The sequence below is a fragment of the Centroberyx gerrardi genome, chromosome 23, assembly GCF_048128805.1.
Source record: "Centroberyx gerrardi isolate f3 chromosome 23, fCenGer3.hap1.cur.20231027, whole genome shotgun sequence".
Taxonomy (NCBI): Eukaryota; Metazoa; Chordata; class Actinopteri; order Beryciformes; family Berycidae; genus Centroberyx; species Centroberyx gerrardi.
The window spans coordinates 2,464,009-2,486,649 of record NC_136019.1 but is presented as its reverse complement, the minus strand read 5'-3'; the positions used below and the strand labels follow the sequence as shown (position 1 = coordinate 2,486,649).

General features: G+C 38.2%; 2 protein-coding genes across 2 annotated transcripts; one reads left to right on the top strand and one right to left on the bottom strand.

Moving 5' to 3' along the window:
* Positions 1-1,733: 1,733 nt before the first annotated feature.
* Positions 1,734-7,993, bottom strand: LOC144537894 (low affinity immunoglobulin gamma Fc region receptor III-A-like). Its single transcript, XM_078281804.1, has 8 exons — positions 7,882-7,993; positions 7,332-7,583; positions 5,838-5,939; positions 4,920-4,988; positions 4,153-4,227; positions 3,173-3,208; positions 2,196-2,289; positions 1,734-1,830 (listed from the first exon to the last, which is right to left on the bottom strand). Exons 1-8 carry the CDS (start codon positions 7,991-7,993, stop codon positions 1,803-1,805), a joined length of 768 nt encoding a protein of 255 aa, XP_078137930.1. The 3' UTR covers positions 1,734-1,802.
* A 5,065-nt stretch (positions 7,994-13,058) lies between these two features.
* LOC144537893 (butyrophilin subfamily 1 member A1-like) lies at positions 13,059-15,554 on the top strand. The gene is made up of 3 exons (XM_078281803.1): positions 13,059-13,173; positions 13,805-14,146; positions 15,259-15,554. Exons 1-3 carry the CDS (start codon positions 13,065-13,067, stop codon positions 15,552-15,554), a joined length of 747 nt encoding a protein of 248 aa, XP_078137929.1. The 5' UTR covers positions 13,059-13,064.
* Positions 15,555-22,641: the final 7,087 nt, after the last annotated feature.

Sequence of the window (22,641 nt, the reverse complement as noted above, 5' to 3'; positions counted from 1 at the left end):
AAATGTATTATGTTAACAGGATTATTACATTATTAACTGCAAATGATTACATTAATGGTTTACTATGTTAATGGGACATAACAGTTGTAGAACAGTGTGGCAACCAATTCAGAGTTCTGGTTCAAGGCAAACTGATCTCTACCAAACAATCTGCTTTGCTGTTGACCACGTTGTGTCTATTTAAAAGATGTACCACCACAAGGTAGTTTAACTGTTCCACTCTCAAACAAATAGCACACTCTTCAAAATAGACCTGATGCAGTGTGTTATTTGAAGCTCTCAGATGAAGGCTGATGATAATGATGATGAGAACCATGCAAGTCCATTTTGAAGTGCTTTGAACAGTCCACGTACTTTGACCTATACAGTCAATCCAGATCATTTCCAGTTCATTGAGGTACATTGTCATTAACTATGAATGTACACAATGTTTACTGTCCTCATACATGTACACAGCCTGTACTATCTTTAACTATATGAACGTACACAAGCTGTGCTGTCTTTTATTATGAAGATACACAACACTCCAATTAATGCTCTTAAAATGATGAGATTTGAAAACATCACTCATCTGGATATCTACAGCAGCCCTATTTAGTTCTTCTGTTAATGTTCTAAAAACATTAAAAGTGCAACAATTTGTGTTATTTGTGTGTCTGAAGCTTAAACGATAACGCTGGTGTTTTTAAATACATTTCTTACCGTCAACAAATTCTATGAAAATAACAAAATCAGCAATGCGTTTGCTCTACTCTCATTACTTTCCCACTTCCCACGTTCCCTTTTTAGCCTTCAAACCGGAAGTCATTGGCTCCAATTGTAAGCTAAAAACCTTTAAAATTAAATACAGCTCACAAAAACATAGTTTCAATTTTAAAAATCGCCACCTGTTACCATGAAAAGTCAGGCTGTTGTAGTTATTACCAAATCAAATTCAAATGGGAACAAATTCTTCATTACGCCGGGGACTATTTTCATGCTACGGAACTACTTTCCTGAGATGGAAAACGTGCTTACGGTCGGCTTATTAAGTTGTTTGAGGAAAAAGTTAAATCCCAGAGAACAGGTGTGAACATGTGAATATGTGCATAGAAATATAGCTAGCTAGCCAACTGGTGAATAATGGATTGTGTCTATGATCGCAGCTACGCCTCTTTCTCAAAACACATCAACTCTTATGGCTGCATTGCATTCTGATTTACCATTGATGTTTTAGACCGCTGAAATATTTTCTGCTATCAAACTCCATTGTAGCTGCTGGAAGTATCTGGACGTGACGTTGTCTATTTGGCCAGTTATCCACAGGAAACTGGGATCAGAAATGCAAGGTTCATCACCAGCAACTGTTTTTAACCTTTTTAATCTTAAAGTGTTTAGAGTGGATTTTTTTCTTTCTGTAGTAGTAAAATTACTGGTGTAAAAACAGCTAGCAAGGCTAGTGAACTAGCTCGACAACAACCAAGCTAACTCAAACCAAAAATACTGTAGCTGGAGGGTTGGTGTTGATGAAGGTGCTATCATGGAGAAATGAGAGCATTTAATGTTATTAATGTTATTTAATATTAATTTAACTTAGCATTACCTTCACACATTTATGCAGATTTGATATAGATGTAATTTAGGATTGGCCCGTTTAAAATTTTTGTACTCTGTAATTGATTAGATTTAAAAGGTAAAAATACTGACAAGTTCACATAAAAGCTACTCAATTAGGCTACTTAACAACACTGAGTGTGATTTGTTACTTCCACCCTCGCACACATAGCATAGCATAGCTTTAAACAAAGTCCCTCCTCCCTCCTTCAGTCAGGCGTCTCTTCCTTCAGTGACCTGTAACACACACAGGATATACAGACAACAGTTGTCAAGATGGTGAAAGTTATTTAAACCTCTATTTGGCCTCATTTCATTTATCTATCGAGGCAAGTCATAAAAATCAGTGGGGTGAGATAAATTCACTTTTCCAATAAAACTCAACTTGCTTTAAGAATTTTCTTGAATCAAGTAACCTTATAAAAAAAAAAACTGCCTTATTTTAATTTGAAAACAAAAACGTGACACTTCAATTGATGGTTGATAGCAAGAAAGTGAAGCCCAGTATGGGTAAAAATTTGAGTAATTGCTCATAAAATAGTTATTTTTTGAGGATAGAATCATTTCTGTTCAAGGTCAGTATCACCCTCAGTCTCACCTACTGGATAGTAGAATAGAAACAGTCCTGGTCTGTTAAAAGTGGATCAGTTCTTGGTGAGGGAATCGGCCTCGTGGAGGAGCTGGACTCTCCTGTTTCTGCTTTGGAAACAAGTAGAATTATCTCAGCCTGTGGGCATGTTTCATTTGCCTTAAGAAGAATAAAACATTAAGACTGAATATGATAATAAATAATGTGTTTAAGGTGGACATGTTTGGCAGTGTGTCTTGAGCTATAGAACACAATCAGATTGCACTGGAAAGAGAGCCATGTCTGTCACTAGAAGATGCTCTGCCATCGTCACAATCAAGTTTGGGTTTGATCACACCTACAGTGCAGTTTGTTTTCTTTGGTCCGAGCCATAGCGGAAAAGTTGACTTTGTTGTATTTTTGTATTTGGTTCCTTTAGGTTCACACTGCTCAATTACAGGTGAACCAGAGCTTGTAAAAAAAAAAAAAGTCACATGACTCACAAGCAGCTTGTTTATTGGACAGAGTTTTGGTGACCTGTCATTCTGCAGGTTAGGATCAAACCAAATTCAGTCCCTGTAAATTTAACTAAGTCTGATGGACTCTTCTTCTCTGGTGTTCATACCAGAAATAGCTGAATATGAGCATCACTCCAGACTTCATCTTGTTATGCTAGGCTTTCCAAGCATGAAGAACTGGCTATTAAATGTCAAAATCCTCCTCCTTATACCCATAAAACCTTGTGTTTTGGAGTCGTTGGTAGCTGTAGTTGGTTCTCACTCCTACAAAACCGTACCAACTCACATTAACTCACATTTTCAGGCGTCCAGAGTTCAAATAAACCACTGGTGTGAACCGATCCCTAGACATGGTCAAGGTGACTATTGGTCCAGCTGCAGCATTGTTCATAGTTCTTATCAACACCAGGAGAACAGCTGTTACCTTTGTAATAACTAATTCATATGGGAATAAATACTGTAATTAATGTAATAAAAGCTTGGGGAGTCTCACCCAGGCTCAAGGAGTAGTAAACGGGGGCATCCTCACCTGACAGAGAGAGAGGGACAGTGTGAGTCAGTGAATGGGTGGCAGATAGATAGAGCAAAGGAGCGTACTGTAAAACCTTTAACAATGTGATATTATGGCATGATAAAAAAACATATTTTAGAATTAAGTCCTGATTTCACAAAACGACGCAGGTAGCAGCCACAGACGACTACAGACATCGTCTCAACTTTCATTTTGGCGCTCTATTCACACAACGTTGGAGCAGGTCGTTGCATCAGCATCTATTCAACATCAAAATGTTGAGTAGATACTTAATACTCAGCAGAAACTGAGGAGTGACTGAATGAGAGACAATAGGGGAAATGAATGTGACAGATATTACACGTGTCGTTACTCATTTCCACCATTTTGTTTAAAATTTGTATGGATACCTCAAGACATAATGCCTCTGAGGTACTCTGTCAAACTATATTACCTGTTGTACCTGTGTGTGAGGCAAACTATATAAAGTCTTCCTCATTGCCACAGAGTCTAGAGAGGGGGCCGTCTACCTTTTTCTGTCTGTGGTTTTCTCGTGTGGTTTCTGTCAGAGAAGCTCAAATTATCATCAGCGTCTGAAGCGTGTGAAACAAAACTCAGTCCACCAGCTAAACAGACTTTTGAAATTACTTCACAAATGTCAGTTTAATAGCTCAGTGGTTCTCAACCTTTTCTGCTTGTGACACCAAAGCGATGTCTACTTTCAACCGCTGCTGCAAGCGTAAACGTGCAGGGTGGTGAACAACAAGTGATTTATTTTTCCTTTGCAAGCTGTTGTACCTTATCAAAGGTGCTACATGTAGCATTTTGTTTCTCAAAATGAAGATCACATGTGCTACTAAAGTTCTCCAGTAACTAACATACACATTGTTGTATCACAGACTTGCTGTGGCCTTATGCTCCACATGAAGTCAAGTGAAAGTAAAGTAAAAATAACAACGTACCTTTCTCCTTCCTGTGTTGCGTGACGACAGCATACGTCGCCATGGGTGGATTTGCTACACTGGCCTCTCCAGAGACTGAAACATAAAAGAAAACTTACTGTCAACCTGTAATAGGTACATTTAAAAAAAAAACAAAAAAAAAACATCCTTCTTTACATCTTAACAGTTCATTTAGGTTAACATTGAGTTTTAAGATTGTTTTTTTCTTTAAACGTGAAAAATAATCTGCTAATGGGATGAGATAATTTAAATTGCTCATTGCACATCAATTTATTTCAATAATTTTCTTAAATCAAGTCACAATTATCTTTATACTAATAGAGTGATCTGCCTCATTTCAAAATACCGAAACTTACTGGTACTGAAATATCAAGAAAAGTCTTGAAGCAGGTGAAACATCATTGGAAACGTGGAATTATCTCACCCAGTGGCAGATTTTTTCACTTGTTTTAAATGGGCAATAATAAGTTTGGTTATTCATATTGATAACGCACTCAGCTGGAAGACCCGTGTTGAAAGTTTCTGTTCTAGACTGCATTTTCTACGTAGACTCAGGGTCTTTGGTGTAGAGCAGAAATTGATGTTACTGTTTTACCAAGCAGTGTTAGAAAGTATCATAAGATATGGGATAACAGCATGCTATGGCAATTTGTCCGTACAGTTGAAATCACAGATTGCTCGTCTAGTGCAGACTCCCATGAAAATATAGGCACTAAAAAACATTCATCCCATCAATCGACTACTGATACATGGTTGGTGTTCCTCACCTATTCGATCCTCCACGGCTGAGTCTGATCCTGGCATTGCCGTCTTGAAAGCTAAAAAGCAGGCAACGACTGGAGGACAGAAAAGGAAAAAGAGTGGCATCAATAGAAAATACAGGAAGACGAGGAATTTAAGGACAGGTATTTCAAATACAGTGCAGCAATACAGCATGTTCCTGGTGTAAATTGTTGTGTGTCTCCCTTTTTCCTGTTTTGTGACAACACACATACTGTGTGGATGAACTACACCACTACTGTCACCCTGTATCTCAACAAAAAAGCTTTGTAGAAAATAAAAACAACATACAAACAACTGGAAACAAATTGAAACAAGTTGATTAGTTATGACAAACAGAGTCTGCCTGTGTCTTTTGTCAAGTTCATCATTTAATTGCGGCCATATTGTTCATCGCACAAATTATTCACAATGACGAAACTTTTTCCTGGAAAATATGCCTCTTGCTCTTGGCAGTTTATGACTTTGAAAGGCCTGGATTTGAACCCACAATCTTCAGCATGAGAGGCAAATGCTTTACCAAATACTTTTATTGAGGAGAAAACAACTAAAGGTTGAAGTATTGTGATACTGCAGCCTAGGATTCAAAGCACTAACCACTTTATAGAACTTCATCCTCTCCATTAAGGAAATCACATGGGGCAAAACATTGCTGCTACATTATGGGCTGAAACTTTAAAGCATGTTGCACTTGTGGTCACGCCCCCATCAGTGATGTCACATCAGCTATTTTGCCTTTGACAGATGATGCCAAACATCTTCTAACTGCTTCATTATCTTAGGGACCAAACCTGTGTGGAAGAACCTGCTTTCAATATACTTTGTATCCCTGTTTACTCAAGTGTTTCCTTTATTGTTGTGGTTACTTGTATATATGTATTAGTAGGTAGTTTTTTTTTCTGTACCTCTGTGTTTCCAATGGTGAAGCAGTCCCACCACCAACAGCAGAGCCAACAATATAATGGTGACAACAGTCCATGGGGAAGGAGGAGTCTCTTTGTGACATGCTGGAAAGACAATAGAGAACATCATGAGACAAGGTGATATTTTAAGATTTATCTTAAATTAACTTGAGATTAAAATAACAGATTAAAATAGCAACAAACAAGATATACATTATATATTATATATACATTATGATCTTGATCACTGAGATCTTCGCTTCTATGTACCAAGCTACTTTTGCCATGTTGCTCGTAGCTTAGCTAGCTCCATTTCTCCGGGGGATAGCTTCAGTGTAGTGGAGCTTTATTTAATGTAGAGTAACCGGTAGCTTAGCTCACTACATTTTCCAAGTAGCTTGCCCAACACTGATAATATATAACATTTTTATGCCTCCGCACCAGCGACAGCCGAGGCATTATGTTTTCGGGTTGTCCGTCCGTACGTCCGTACGTCCGTCCCATTCTCGTGAACGCGGTATCTCAGGAACGCCTTGAGGGAATTTCTTCAAATTTGGCACAAACATCCACTTGGACTCAAGGATGAACTCATTAGATTTTGGTGGTCAAAGGTCAAAGGTCAAGGTCACTGTGACCTCACGTCCGTCCCATTCTCATGAACGCGATATCTCAGGAACGCCTGGAGGGAATTTCATTACATCTGGCACAAACGTCCACTTGGACTCAAGGATGAACTGATTAGAATTTGGTGGTCAAAGGTCAAAGGTCAAGGTCACTGTGACCTCACAAAAGACGTTTTTGGCCATAACTCAAGAATTCATACGCTAATTATGACAAAATTTCACACAAATGTCTAATAGGATAAAATGATGAAGTGATGACACTTTATATCCAAAAGTTCAAAGGTCAACTTCACTGTGACATCATAATGTTTTGCTTACCACTGTAGCTGAGAAAACGATCTTGGGTCATTCTACAAAAACGGTGGAAGTGCTGTCACTTACTTTTGCAGACACCAAAATCCTTTAAGTTGACCTAATAATCACATTAATTATATATGTTCAATAAATAAAGACTGTCCTTGCAATGATAAAACAAAGTTTATTGGCGGAGGCATACAACCGCGAGGCGGTTATTTCTAGTTATTGATAGAACGTAGCGGAGGGATACCATTTAGGAGAGATAGTTCCTGTTTGAGAGACTGTGATCTCGACCTGTTACTGCTTTATTGTCTTAAAAACGGGATCTGTTGTTGAATCTGTTCACAAACGTGTTAAAAGTATGTTTTCAGGATATTTCCATGGCCTCATTCAAACTCTACAAACTCGTCCAGCTGCATCTGATCTTGGTGATTAGTTTATATTCTGGTTTTCATGGCGTTCAAGTGCGAAATAACCCCCATGTTAAAAGTAAGTGGAATATTGCTTTAAGGAAGGGAGGGAGCAGCGAGGGAGGGGATGTAATGTTTTGTGTTGTATACTTTCAAATTTTACTCACAAATACTTCCCACAGCCAGCCAGCTCTCTGGTGATTCTCCAACACCAGAGATGTTACACTTGTAGAAACCTTCATCAAACTTGGAAACACTGTGGATGGTCATCTCTCCTGCAGAGCTGGTCCTGATGAGGAAGCCATCTTTATAGAAACCAGCTGGGACGTTGGAGGGAGTCGTCTTGTTTCTACAGTTCAGAGTCACAGCATCTCCCTCCATCACAGGACGGACAGGACTCTCCAGGACCACAGACCCAGCTGTACAACATGTATATACAATAGAAAATATTTTATCCATCATGCGGGGGGGGGGGGGGGGGGGGGGGGGGGGGGGGGGGGGGGGGGGGGGGGAAGCTATGGTGTAGTGTGAAAATAAAGGCACAAGAATATAGGCATAAGAACATGCATTTTACTATCTTAATTTTTGCTTTCCTTTTATATTGTTATTTCTCTTTTACTATTATTGTTAAGTGCATTGTATTACATTGGATTGATATGGTATGAAATGGATATATAGTGTTTTTAGAATTGAGCTCTTCAGTTACAATGAACATACCATTGACAGAGATGTTGACAGTGTTGCTTCTCTCTCCATTTCCAGACTCACACCAGTATTCTCCACTGTCTGGTGCAAGGGCAGTTTTAATGGTGCAGGACCCTTTTGACATTTCCCAGTCAGTAGTGCATGTTTTATTTCCTCCCTTGATCTTCCTCATAACTCTCCATCCAGTCGAACCATCAAACCCCTCACACTTAAAAGAGACAGACGTGTATTCAAAGAGCTGCAGTCTGTTAGGAACAATACGAGGATCTGAGAGAGGGGAACAGCAGAAGACAGATATTAAGTGAAGAAAGAGATCTGCTCTAAATTGAGATATCCAAAAAGTGATGCCTACTCTTACAAAATAATAGATACCACAATATCAAAACAAATGAGTGTAGCGGTACATTGAGTGCATGGAAGATTACTTAAGTCCTTGGATGAGAGAACAGGCTTTTACAGACTGGATGCTCAAGATTTTAGATATATTGAATGATGAATTTTGAGTATCATATTGATTTTTTTCTTTGAAAAAAGGAAGCCAATGCACTATTCTTTGGTGTGCAAAAGTAAAAGAAAAAAAAAAGGCTTTATTTTTCTATGGCTACCCTACATATATTGCCACAAGATGCTGAACTACTTGCTACTTACCACCTTTCTGAGCACAGTAACCGTTCTGAACTTGTGCAACCAGCAGCATCAGTACATTCACCACTGGAGAGACAAAGGAAGAGAGCAGTATATCGCACATTGATGCTTTTATATGAAGATACATGTCTGCTTGCTAAAAGGACAATACACTCACACACGTACGTTGGGCAGCATGAGTGAGCAGACTGTGGAATAGACTAATGAACATGAGTGATGATAGACTGAGTAAAAGGCTGCTTCTGTGGGACATGCAGCTGGGCATATTCACACCTTATTTCAGAGAGCAGGCTGTGAAGAAACGTTAAAATCAACACTATTTTGATTAAAGATGTTGTTTAAGTTTAAAGATAAATGGGATATGGAGATATGGACTAAACCAAAACTCAGAACTTATGGTCTGATTAAAAATGAGTTCAGTGCTGAAAACATTTGGAAAAGGGACCTTATGTTGGCACTGATGAACAGTAAAATGAAATTAAAAATGAAATGCGTTTTGTTTTATGTTGTCCCTTGTACCATGACTAATTGATTTGTTTAATAAGATCAACAGAGAAGATCTTGACTATTTATTGATGGAAGACTCGGAAATCATGAAAAAATTGTGTGAGGTGGAAACATTTGCTTTTGTGGACTATTTAGGTAAAGCACGGACACTCAGAAAATACATGTTGTATCAGTAGTTGCTTTCTTCGTGCTAGATGTTGAGTGACCTGGGAGTCTGTGTTTTATATGTTGTTGTAATTGTGTAATTGTATTTGAGTGGCAACTACATGCCTGAAATGTAAATGACAGGAATGAAATGAAATTCAGCTTCTCTTGGAGGCCGATAGATGTTCAAAAAATGTCTTAATTGGTACAGAAAAAACAACTTGTCAGAAAGCCTTCATGAGGGTTACATGACAGATAACGAATCATAAATGTGCTGAGGCCTAAAATGTAAATATAATTAATACAAATTCGACATTCAGTCGTACCCAGGAATTTCTTCAGCTCTATGTCGTAGTTCAGTATCACAGAGATGTAGGATCTGTTAAACTTTATCTTGTTGCTATCAGTACCAGTATTTCTAACTGCTAATAAGCCTTGTTTTGATTGATCACATTGTTTTGATTACTTTCACCTTCAAGCGGCCTCCTTTTTCATTGTTTTCTGATTTGTGAAACAGAGAAATGATGAGAAAGAGAGACTCGGTACTCACTCAGTCTGAGGCAGAGAGCTGTAACCTCCATGCTGTCTTGCTGCTGACTGTCTGAGCATCAGACTGAATAACAGCTAAGATCTAATGTAGGTGAGAACTTCCCCTTCCTGTGGAGATTATTTCTGCTGTGGATGCAACAGGGTGGAGTTTTAGTTTTACAAACATTTCTCAGAGGCAGAGCTGCTCTGGAGGAATCTGATTGGTTGCACTAAACCTCAATGGGCGCAGCCAAAGAACCAATTTTTTCAGTATATTTTTCTTTAAGTTTTAAAGTTTCTTTGTGCGGAGGAAATGTAGCGCGTGAAGGAATACGGACATCTGTTTGAGTTGTTCGCCGAGTCATTCATGGATCTTCTGTCACTCGTGTCTTGCTCATGGACACTTCAGCAGAGTGGATCCTTGTCAACATAAGAGCTTGAACCCAAGTTGTTTGTGCAGGAACAACTTTTTCGCCTGTTGGATGAGTCAATTTATTGATCAAGTTCATCATTTCCCAGTATATATATATAGTTTTTTAGAACCATTTCATGAAGGGATGCATCAAAGTTATGAAAAAACTTGGTTGTGTTTTGTTCCACCTGTATGGTATGGATACCAGGACATTTTGGGGACTTTGTTCCTGCAACATGTGGAATGGTCTCTCAAACTACTCTGCCACTCGACTACAGTTACAGTTTTCCTGCTTCACAGTTGTTGTATTGAACATTTAGGCATTTTACCCATAGTGACTTACAATGAGTGAGCTGGTAGGGTTTCAGTAGTGATGATGAAACAAAGCTTTCTGAAGCAATGAGGCTTTCCTTTCAAATGTATCAAAAAAGGGTTCATTACTGAAAGCAAAACGGTGCGTGTTAGTGGCACCTGGTGGTCAAAAGGACGAAGAGCAGCTATTAATCTTCTGTGTCGGTCTAATCTAATGAAATGGTTCCTTCCAGTGCTTTGAAAACATGTTATTTGTTGTCAAAACAATGAACGGTATCATGCCATTTGGGGGTATTACTTAAAATTAAAATAATATGAATAATAATAATACCTATTATTTCATAGGCAAGGTTCATGTAGGCTTCATGCACTCTAAATCAAGAAATAACTGTGTGGTAGTGCTTGAATTAAGTGATAGTGCTTGGTAAACTGGGCAGTAAAAGTGTGGACTGGGCCGACACCGCACCGTCCTCTGACTTCCCTCGCAGCTTCACTTCCTTTGATTCAGATACCAAAGCCGTCACCTGGTTGTGTGCTGAATGAACATAAATCACCTGTTCATGGAGAAACGAATCAGTGTCTCACCATGTGACATTATGTAGGATATTTTTCCATAAATATAAACAGACAACGCAAACTACAGACAACTTGGCCAAACTGCATCTACCATCCTGCAGGGAATCCAGTGCTTTGGAGAAATATTTACAGGTGTCTCTCACAGGTGTCTTTCCTCTCTCTCTCTCTCTCTCTCTCTCTCTCTCTCTCTCACACACACACACACACACACACACACACACACACACCTTAGAAAGGGCTGATAGATGTTATCAGCATGAATAAAAGGTCCTACTCTGCCCCCTGCAGTAAATCAGACGACCCATCACCTACCTCATGAACACTTCCTTTTCCTGGGTTGCCAAGATGACAGAGAAATGTTTTTGCTCATGTTTCAATAAAGAAATAAAGAAAAAAATAATGTCCTCATAAAATATCAGATATCGCTCAATCAGTGTCGTCCATCTCTGAAATGATGGCACAGCTACAGAAAAACCAAAAAAGTTTGTACGACCTGACATGAAATTCTATCTTCTTTGCACATTTTATTTATTAATTTAATTGTTAATGTTTTCAGTAAAGGTGTTCTTCATTTAAAGGCAGTAATGTATCCCAGAGTTTCCCTACCATTGAATAGGTGTGGTGGGTCACTCTGCTTTAAAGAGCTGCTGACACCAAAAGAATTTCATCAGTCTGGGTTTCAATGGAGAGTTTTAGTGTCCCATGATGCTCTGAATGCTGAAGACAAGAAAATTCTGTGGGAAACGGTGAATATTTGTAATTCTGGATTAAGAAAATGGGAAAATTTAAAGATATTGAATATCAGCACAAAATATCTACTATCGGTACTGGCCTTAAAAACCACTGGCAAATATTGGTAGAATATTGTTAATATGGCCTAGACTAAACAAATTGTATAAAGATTACAAGGTGTTAATTTATGATAGACATACACAATTACAACATTGATGACAGGCTAAAATCTAATACATGTGCACTTTAATCTAGGCTGCAGCAGACAGAGTGCAGTAAACACACAGTACCGCCCAGTTCAGGTGAGCGGACGAAGGTGTTTTTTTATTAGAGGACTTTGACCGTGCGGCCTACTTTCCTCTGAGCTGAGGCGACTCTGAGACATGCAACAGGTATGTTAGCTTTTTAAATTAAATTCTACTCTGAAATTGCTTGTTGTAGTGATGCGTTTCCTAATGTTTAATTAAAAGAACTACGTCATGGCCTATTTTTAGAATAATAGCTGGTCTGTCTTCACAGATGGAGGTTTCCTCTCAAACACAACTATTTTTTCATTTGTATGAGTCGCTTATCCATGCAAAATTGTATACGAAATGTGCATGGATTGTAATAATAATTTCATCATTTCAATTTCAACAGCACTTAAATGACCTAGACTATACTAATAAATAATAATAATAAACGTTATTTATACAGCACTTTTCAAAACTGAGACAGCTATACAGCTTTAAGTGGTTGAACACCAAGTCCAAGTCCCGCCTGATTACCAAACTGTCGGTTATTATGGTTTTACATGTCAGTTATTTACTGAAACCACTGGACTTGTAACTTATAAATGTAGGTTATAGTAAATTTAATATTTTCAACAAACCTGACAGCTTCAAAATACATTTTATATTCATAACTGTCTTACAGTCTATACAAATGAAAGTGAAACTAGTTCTCAAACACTTATTTCAACAGTGAAGGACATACATAGGCTAGAGGAAATGTCTTTACGTAGATGCTTAAGGTACATTGACAGTTTGACATTTTATCAGACAAATATGCAAATAAATAGATGCACTATGAAGGATGAAAACAACTTGATTTTCTCAAAATCTGAGCTTCATGAGAAAGCCATCATTTGAGAAAAAAAAATAGTCCGAATGATTGTTGGCAGATAAGAACAAAGTCCTTAACGCATTTTAAGAGTAACTTCATTTTTGATTGGTTGAAGAGATATTTTGGATTTCATTATTTTGCATAAATACCACTTAGAAAGCATTTTTTCTTCCATATTCTCTTCCTAGAAATCAACATTTAACAACTGGTTCATGTCAATTTTCAGAACTCCAGGATGCTTCAGCTGAAGGATGGACTGTCTCTTAAATCTCAGCTCAGAGTCTTCAGTTCCTTGGTTTTCCATCACACTGCTGTCTCTCTTCTTCTAACACACTCTTGTGGAGGTAACTTACACTCTAACACATCAGTAACACCTAGGTGTCTGCTTTAAGGTAAAAGGTTTAGACTTAAGATATGATATAATAAAAAAAGAAATCATACCTGTAAATGCTGTCAAATGTGAGACAGTCTCATTGACTCCCAGCCAAAAGCTAAGCAGTCTATAGTCTGCCTCATGGGATTTGTAGTGAAGATGAAATTAGTCAGAAGAGAGAACTGGTAATAACGTAACCATGGAGACTGCAATTTTGGTGTAACATATTTTGATGACTGTTGGGAAACAGCAGTGACAGTATAGGGCCTAGATTTATTGTGTTACTATTTTAACACACAATTTTAACTCAGCCAATTACATTATTTCTGCCAGAGCAAACTCTCTCTCCAAGAGTTGATGTAAATGTCTGTACAACTAAAACTCCAATCTGCAGTTTTTAGCACAAGAACACACTTCACACAGGTTTTCAATCAATACACAGTAGATGCAGTAGCATTTACTGTTCATTTCCATTAAGTATAAGCAGAAAAAGAAGCCAGCATTGAAATGAGAGGTTTATAGTCAACACACAACCGCATAGAGGTGAACCAGTTCAATCAGTTCTCACAACAGGAATAAAAAAAAAACATATTTCTTCCCAGGTCAGCCTCAGGTGATTGGTTCAACTCAGCCAATAGTGGCAATAGTTGGTGAAGATGTAATTTTGCCATGCCACCTGGAACCTGCCATGGATGCTGTTGCCATGACACTGGAGTGGGCGAGACCTGACCTGGACCCCAGATATGTCCATGTGTGGCGTTATCGTCAGGAACTTGAGCTCAGTAAACACCCGTCCTACGAGGGAAGAACGTCACTGTTCATCGACAAACTGAAGCACGGAGACATTTCACTGAAACTCTCCAACGTGAAACTCTCTGATGAGGGAAAATACAGATGCTTCATTCCCTCATTGGATAGAGACTCTATCGTTCAGCTTGTTGTTGGTAAGTGGGCATATGTTCATTCAGCATGTTTTTTTTAACCTTTATTCATCCAATGCAAGGTTTTGCTATGAACAGTCCTGCTTCACATTCATACAGTTACAGCCACTCCCACTGGGAGCTGACCAGTACAACCACAGTCTTCTGCTGTTGCAAACTGAGCTGTTGGAGGTTAAATGTTTTTTCAAGGGCAGCCGATGGTAGTTATTGAGGGAGGAAAGAACAATAGTCTATAACTTTCTCTGCCTGGAGTTCCAAGTCAGTTCAGGGATTTCAACCAGACCCTTCACCTAAAATACAATAAACAAAATATATTGAAGATTAAAGGTACAGTTTTGTCATCATGCCAAAATATTCTCACTATACTGACTATTGACAGATTTATGGCTTTTTGCAGCTTGCCTATTTTGAAATTTACAGTCCAGTCCAATGGCATTACTAACAAAGATATTACTATTAATACAACTACTACTAATAATAATAATAATAATAATGAATATGTAGCTTAAATAATAACTGAACATAATCAGCTACATACTGGTAATCATTCTTGTAGCATCAAAACAAAATGAAACAAAAACTGCCAAAGACACACAAGTGAATAAAAAAAACTCTAATAATAATAATAATCTAATAATGTATTAGGTAACAATATGAGCAATGCTGTATCGCAGTGCAAGCAATCCAGCTATGTTTGGTAATGAATTTCAAGAGAAAATGATGTCAGTGTGTTCCGCTACATGCAACATAATAACAGTAACATATTTTATGACATTATTAATTTTAATTATATTTTAGGATAGAACTAGTGTCAAAATTTAGACTGCTTTCTGGTAATTCTGCGATACTGTTTTTACCGAGTTTTTATTGGGGGCTTTATTTATGCAGACACACAACACTCCCCACTCTTTATTTGAAGTTTTATGATATGCAGAGTTTGCAAATGTGCACTGTTGGCTTGTACTTTTCCAGATTTAATGAGAAGATTTGCAAGTGTGCATCATTAGATAGTCACATTATCAGATGATTCTCTCCACTTAACAGATTTGATGATTATCATTATTCAATTTACACTGAAACCACTGTTTGAATTTTCTCCTCCTACTCATCATTAGGTGCTGTCTCCTCTCCTGTCGTTGTGATTATCAAAAACAGCAGTGAAGTGGTTTTAGAGTGTGAATCTAAAGGCTGGTACCCAGAGCCTGAGGTGTTTTGGCTGGACGGTGAGGGAAACATCCTCTCTGCTGGACCTACAGAGACAGTCAGAGGTCCTGATGGCCTCTATACTGTCAGCAGTAGAGTGACTGTGGAGAAGACCGACACCAACAGGTTCACCTGTAGAGTTCAACAGCAGAACATCAACCAGACCAGGGAGACACAGATTCACATTTCAGGTACAAATGATTTATAAATTCATGATATGGACACTTTATTAGCTTTAAACAGCTGAGGTCTCGTTTCAGTTACAAATGCTGTTCTGGGTTTTATCATTTCAGATGATGTCTTCCCGGTCCCATTTCCTGCTGCTGTTTATATCAGCATTGTCTTTGCTGTTGTCTTCATGTGTATTGTTGCAGTCTTTGTTGTGTGGAAATGGAGACAAAACAAAATCAGTAAGTCACAAATACATTTTTCTTCTCCTCTCTTAATGTCAAGTCACTGTCACAGCTCTTTGATGGTTATAGTGATATGAAGGGTTTCATTCCAAAACCTCCATAAAAAATGTACCTGTGTTCCTTGTTAAATACTAAAAAAACTAGTAATGGTTATCATGTAGAGAAAATATGAATAATTTTCCATGTTGAATTTTACTCCTGTGTCAGTCAATTTGGTGTAAATGTTTTTTTAAATGGTTTATGTCTCATTACAACAGGTAGTTCCGACCAAGCAATCTGACTGGTCAACTCGACATTTAGAACGCGTTCAAATCAGCATGACAGCACACCTAGCCGTGCTCATCACTAAAAATATTACTCCGCCATTCAGTTGTTACTCTGTTCAGCCTTGATGTTACTAGACGCTCTGGCATCCTCCATCAGCTGTGCCGGTGAGTCGGTGACACGGCGCTACTAGCTTAAAAATACATGTGAAGTTTGCGGATGTAGTAGCTAAATCTGTCCATGGAAAAAAAAAAAATTCAGCAGATATCTTAGTTACAACAAGATTGAGCTAGCAAAGCAGTTTTGTGTTTATATGTGTGGTATTTATTCAGTTTGGGAAATCCTACGATCTCTAGAAAGCATTAGCTCAAGTTGGCTGGCTCAACAGGGACTAGAAATCGTCTCTGTTGCTAGGTCGTTACTAAGGGTCGGCCTACTTGCTGGAGTAGTAAACTGGAGCTCTGTTCGAAACTGTTCCCTATTACAGAAATAGTGCACTATATAGTGTATCCGCCATTTTCTACTAGTGTCCGAATTCTCAACGGTTAATTTGATTCACTAAATAGTCCACTATAAGATACCCACAATGCACTACAAATTGAAGTGAACAGACAGTGTACCCTACAATTTCTCCTGTATACCACAATGCAATGTGATTGTGTCGTACCGAAGAAGAAGAAGCAGCTAGCTAACATGTTAGCTAATAGAAACTGGTCTATTTACCGGTTGACAGCGTTGGCAAATCAACAAAAGACGTATTAGACACCTCTTTCGAGTTAAAGTTCACCTCCGTTTTGAACCAAGAGCAGCAAAACTGCAGGAATCATCGTTACAGGTCAGCTAACTACTTTATCCACCAATACAGGAGGTGATATGAAACCTTGTGCTAGTCATTAGCTCACAAGCTTGTTTACCAAACCAAAACAGCTCGCTGCCATTAGCAGACAGCACCAAAGTTGACAAAACCACACTTGCACATGATTAGAATTTCAACAATTTATTTGTAATTTAATGTTCAAAACTTGTCAAAATCAATATGACCTGAGTCCATTTCAACCTGCTGTCATGATGCTTGGTTTGTTTACGTGATGCTGGGCACGTCCCGGTGCGTCACACGAATATCCAGCACCTTTTCTTGACGCAATGATATTTACTGTAGTGTCTGAAATTTCGTTCGGTCGTTGATCATATGGTGTTATCGGATAACATCCGATAACACAAATAACATAACAGCTCAGATAACTACACAACGCAAAGACAATGATTCAAACAACATGCAACTGCGTGGTTTCAGCAATAGCAGCGTCCATAGCAACCACCATAGCAACGATAGAAAGCCTGAATGAATCTTCGTAATAACTAACAAACTAAACATCATATACATTCACTGAACGAAGATTATGAAAATAAAATGCACATTTCTTGCTAGAAATGTTATCAAAACACATTTTAATGCTGAATCTATCTTAAAATATTGTATTTTCCACTGAGAATAAAAGGAATGTCAGCCATTTTTTTTTTGCCGCAGAGAGAAACTTGACAGTCACGTGACGTGGACGCAGACCAACGTAGCCATCTCCTGTCGCCGGTAGGGGCGCTAATTTAGGAAACGCTCCTGTGGGTCGTATTAGAGGGTAGGAACAAACGACCCATGGGGTCATTTTTTGGGGGAGGACAGTCTCTGTATGACCTCACAACATTAGAGAATGTCTCTGCCTTACACAAGATCAGGTCAGGTGGGAAGAGGAGCTGGGCATAACTTTCTCAGGTATGTGGAGGGACGAAGCAGTGAACTCCTCAACTTTTTGTGCAAGGCTTAAGCTTATTCAGGTACTGCATAGATCTCATCTGAGCAAGGCTAACTTATATAACATATATCCAGAGATAGAGGACTCCTGTGAACGATGCTCCCAGTCACCAGGTAACTTGACACATGTGTTTCGGTCTTGCTCTGGACTAGTTTCTAATTTCTGGAGGTCTTTTATCGATGCAATAATGTCTGACATTCTTGACTTAAATTGCTCCAAACCCTGAGATTGCGTTTTTTGAATGCCAAATGAAGATATGGCTTTAAAATAAGCAAATGTTATTAAATTCATCTCTCTATTCTATTTTCTGAAGGAAAGTATTATTGCATTGGAAATCTCCAATGCTGCCATCACCTAAATCATAGCTATGTGACATCATGTCGTTTCTAAAACTATAAAAGATCAAGTTTGCTCTTAGGGGATCTGCTATTAAATTTTATTCTTACTGGCAGCCTCTAATCTCACATCTCAAACATTCACCAAGTAAGAGGATCCATGCAAATGTGAAAGTATAGTACACTGTCCTGGCCTATAAGGTATTTAGAATTAATGTACGTTACGATCCAAAACTATGAAGATATTTCTGCTCTGCAGCACTTGCAGGTGTAGTGTGGTCCTTGTTGCAATCAGTCATCTCTGCAATCAGTGCAAAATGTATTTTTTTTCTTTATCTCCATTATTACTTTATTATCTTGTTTTTATTATTATTCTGTTTTTGTTTTGTTTCTGGTCATTGACTTAGTTATGCACTTTGTTTATTTTTGTGGAGGAGACAAGGAACTGAAAATTTAAAAAAGGAACCTAAGAAGTATTCAAATGAATGTGTTGTACAAGTGCATTCTCTTAATATTTTGTTTTTGTTTCTAGCTTCACAACTTCAACACTGTTTTTCCTGTTTATTCACACAGAGACCAAGAAGAACCATGAGGATGAAACTGAACAGAGAGAAGGAGAGAAGAAGACCAAACCTAGTAACAACACAGAACTTCAAGTTCTGATGGAAGGAGAAAGAGACAGAGAGAAGCCCATGGCAGAAAGAGAGGCAATGAAGGATCTGGTCAAGGGAGAAGGAGAAAACAAGAGCAAATCTAAAAGTAGTCACATAGAACTTCAGTTTAAGGAAGGACAAATAAACAGAAAGCAGTGCATGACAGAAATACAGAAAAAGAAGAATTTGAGAAAGGAAATGGGAAAACTTCAGGAAGAGAAAGAGAAGAAAGAGAATGAACAGAAACATGCAGAAGAGGTGGTTACTAGATTGATGGGACAGAAGAAGGGACTGGAGAACCAAAGAGAAAGACTCCAATTGCAACTGGAGGAGGTAAAGAAACAGAGGGATGAGAACGAGAGGAAGCTTCAGTCAGTGGATAGAGAAATAACAGAGAGGGAGAGAGACAAGACAGACCTCGAAATACAGAAAGAAGCACAAGAAAAAGACAAAAATGAAGATGATAAAAAGCTTCTGTTAGAGGCCAAAATGGACCTGGACAAGAGAAAGGCAGAACTTGAGAAACAGCTGCAGAAGACAGTGAAAGCACTGGAGAGCAAAGAGGGTGAAATTGATAAAATGATACAAAGGAAGAGTAAAGCAGGGAGCCAGAAGGAGAAATTCAATGTGAAGTTTGAGGAGACAGAGAAACAGAGAGATGAGATTAAGAGGAAACTTGAGTCAGAGCAACAGCAGAAAGTAAAACCTCTGTAAAGTCTGGAAGAAATCACAGAGCAGCTGGAGAAATCCAACGTGGATTTCAATGAGAGAGAGGCAGAGCGTCAGGAAGAGAAAGGAGAAAGATAAGGACATGGAGGGAAGAGCTGACACTAATCAAACAGAAGAAACAGGAGGAGGAAGTCAGAATGAAAAAGAATAGGGCAAAGAGAGACAAGAGGGAAGCCACCAATAATTATGTATTACGTATTTAAGGCAAGGCAAGACAAGGCAAACTTGGAGTGCTGATGTAATGTATTTCTACAGTCAAGAATCATGAAACGTTGACAAGAAGAACAAAATTCATTTCATTTAGATCCCTGGTGTTATCAAATGGAGCACTTGAATTACATTTCCATTCTTCACCTATTCTCAAGCAGCACTGTGATCAATCACAGCCACTGAGTGAGCATTGAGCATCTCTATTCACATCCTCTGTGTCACATCACTAAAGCACACATTAATACATCAGAAAGTGGCCTAATGCTTGAATTTCAGGTCAGCACTCCCAGTGTTTATGTTGCAGAAAAATTGAAAATGCACATTTTCACGATGCAACTGAGTAGTGCTAAACCAAGCCTATATTTGTGTTCATTTATTGCTTATTGCTTATTATATTTGTACTATTTATAGCAAATAAACCACTTGTTTTGTGCATTATATGGTTTCCCGCCTTTTCTAATTTATGTTCTCTGACCCATTGGGAACAGACTTTTCCACTGCCTTTTTATGTGAAAATTTGAAAAAGTCTCATGTTAATTTCATAGTCATAATCAGTTTTCATTCACCAAGTCCAACAGGTGGACAAAGAGTTTGAGCTGGTTAACTGCTGCTGACAGATTACAAGACAGTCACACAATACAGGACTGACACTGCAGGACAAAACATAACAGGAGCTCACATGTAGTGGAGACAAGACCAACTGTAAGACAGCAGACTAAACATCAACACACTAGCAGGAAACATTCAGAGCTCCAGTGTAGCAGTTAGCATAGCTGTTAGCTTCTGTCAGTGTCTGTGTGCAGATCAGCAGGTTCAGTGTTTTCTATAAAGATGGATCACCCATCTCTGCTTGGGGGCAGAAACAGTTTTCTGATTACAAAGCATTTGATGCTTGATACTAGTGGAGTGAGCTGCCTTGTTTCAAGATACTGACACTTATTTTCTAGAAAATTCCTGAAACAAGTGAAACTGCATTGGAAACAATAGGAATTAGCCACGCAATTAAGATAATTTTATATGAGACTTATTAAGATGGACATATTTTGCAGTACAATTACAAACTAACATAATTACTATCAGTATATAAATAATGGTGATGGAAAAATCAGTCCTGTCTGGCCTGTTTAGGACATGTTAAGGATATGATTATTTTGAGGAAAATTTCTTTAAATTGCCACTAACAATGTTAGGCCTCTAGGGGGCAGCATCGAATAATGAATGTTCCTAGATGTGACTTGGACTTGGGGCCATTTTCTTATTCATCAGTTATTATCGATGTTTGCATGGATTACATGTTGACCCCTGTTTGAAAGGTTAAAAAAATCAAATGCTAAAAATTAAAACAGATATGCATATTTTCAAAATGTTTTCCTGGTTGTTTTTCAGAAATAATGTAGACCTACCACCCAATTAACCCTTATCTCCCAGGTCAGTCACCTTTCTAAAATTAATGGGAAATGTATTATGTTAACAGGACTATATTACATTATTAACTGCAAATTGTTATTATAGGTTTAGTACATGAATGGGACACTATTACATTAACAGTTGTAACAGTGTGCATACCAATTCAGAGTGCTCGTGTCTATTTAAAAGATGCACCACCACAAGGTCGTTTAACTGTTCCACTCTCAAACAAATAGCACGCTCTTAAAAATAGACCTGATGCAGTGTGTTATTTGAAGCTCTCAGATGAAGGCTGATGATGATGATGATGATGAGAACCATGCAAGTCCATTTTGAAATGCTTTGAACAGTCGATGTACTTTGACCTGTACAGTCAATCCAGGTCATTTCCAGTTCATTGAGGTACACTCATTAACAGTCATTAACTATGATTGACAAAATGTTTACTGTCCTCTATCCTCTATCTTTAACTATTGATGTACACAGGCTCTGCTGTCTTTTATTATGAATACACACAAAACTCCCACTAATGCTCTTAAAAGAATGAGATTTGAAAGCATCACTCATCTGGACATGTACAACAGGCTTATTTGGTTCTTCTGTTAATGGTCTAAAAACAGCAAAAGTGCAACAATTTGTGCTATTTAATCAGTGTGTGTCTGAGGCTTCATGAAAATCATCTTCGTACCATGAATTCATCACAACAACCATGTAACATAACTGAGTGAGAAACCTACTACTTGCATTACAACTGTAGAGTACATACATACGGGGTGGAAACAGTACCAAAAATATCCTGCTCAAGTCGAAGTAGCCTAATGTGTTGTAATCTACTTCTTGTTGTGGTATGTTTCCCTCAAGCTGCCTCGTCTACTTCTTCAGTTAGTGATTTCCTATGTTTCCCAGAATGCCTTTCGCCAAACCCCAGAGAACAGGTGTGAACATGTGAGTATATGTGCATAGAAATATAGCTAGCTAGCCAACTTGTGAATAATGGGTCGTGTCTATGATCGTAGCCACACCTCTCTTATGGCTGCATTGCATTGTTTTATATCGCTGAAATATTTTCTGCAATCAAACTCCACTGTAGCTGCTGGAAGTATCTGGACGTGACGTTGTCTACGATTGGCCAGTTATCCACAGGAAACTAAATGGGATCATAAATGCAAGGTTCATCACCAGTAACTGTTTTTTAACCTTTTTAATCTTAAAGTATTTAGAGGGAATTTTTTTCTTTTTGTAGTATTAAAATGACTGGTGTAAAACAGCTAGCAAGGCTAGTGAACTAGCTCAACAACAACCAGGCTAACTCAAACCAAAAATACTGTAGCTGGAGTTGACGAAGGTGTTATCATGGAGAAATGACAGCATTTAATGTTATTAATGTTATTTAATATTAATTTAACTTAGCGTTACCTTCACACATGTCTGCAGGTTTGATGTATGTAATTTAGGATTGGCCAGTTTCTAATTTTT

What these genes read in the sequence shown, in the direction of transcription:
- LOC144537893 (XM_078281803.1), top strand. Translation starts at nt 13,065, where the DNA reads ATGCTTCAGCTGAAGGATGGACTGTCTCTTAAATCTCAGCTCAGAGTC. An exon ending in TCTAACACACTCTTGTGGAG is followed by an intron (nt 13,174 to 13,804) that starts GTAACTTACACT and finishes ATTTCTTCCCAG; the next exon opens with GTCAGCCTCAGGTGATTGGT. An exon ending in TATCGTTCAGCTTGTTGTTG is followed by an intron (nt 14,147 to 15,258) that starts GTAAGTGGGCAT and finishes ACTCATCATTAG; the next exon opens with GTGCTGTCTCCTCTCCTGTC.
- LOC144537894 (XM_078281804.1), bottom strand. Translation starts at nt 7,993, where the DNA reads ATGTCAAAAGGGTCCTGCACCATTAAAACTGCCCTTGCACCAGACAGT. An exon ending in TCACCATTGGAAACACAGAG is followed by an intron (nt 4,989 to 5,837) that starts GTACAGAAAAAA and finishes TCTGTCCTCCAG; the next exon opens with TCGTTGCCTGCTTTTTAGCT. An exon ending in GCAACACAGGAAGGAGAAAG is followed by an intron (nt 3,209 to 4,152) that starts GTACGTTGTTAT and finishes TCTCTCTGTCAG; the next exon opens with GTGAGGATGCCCCCGTTTAC.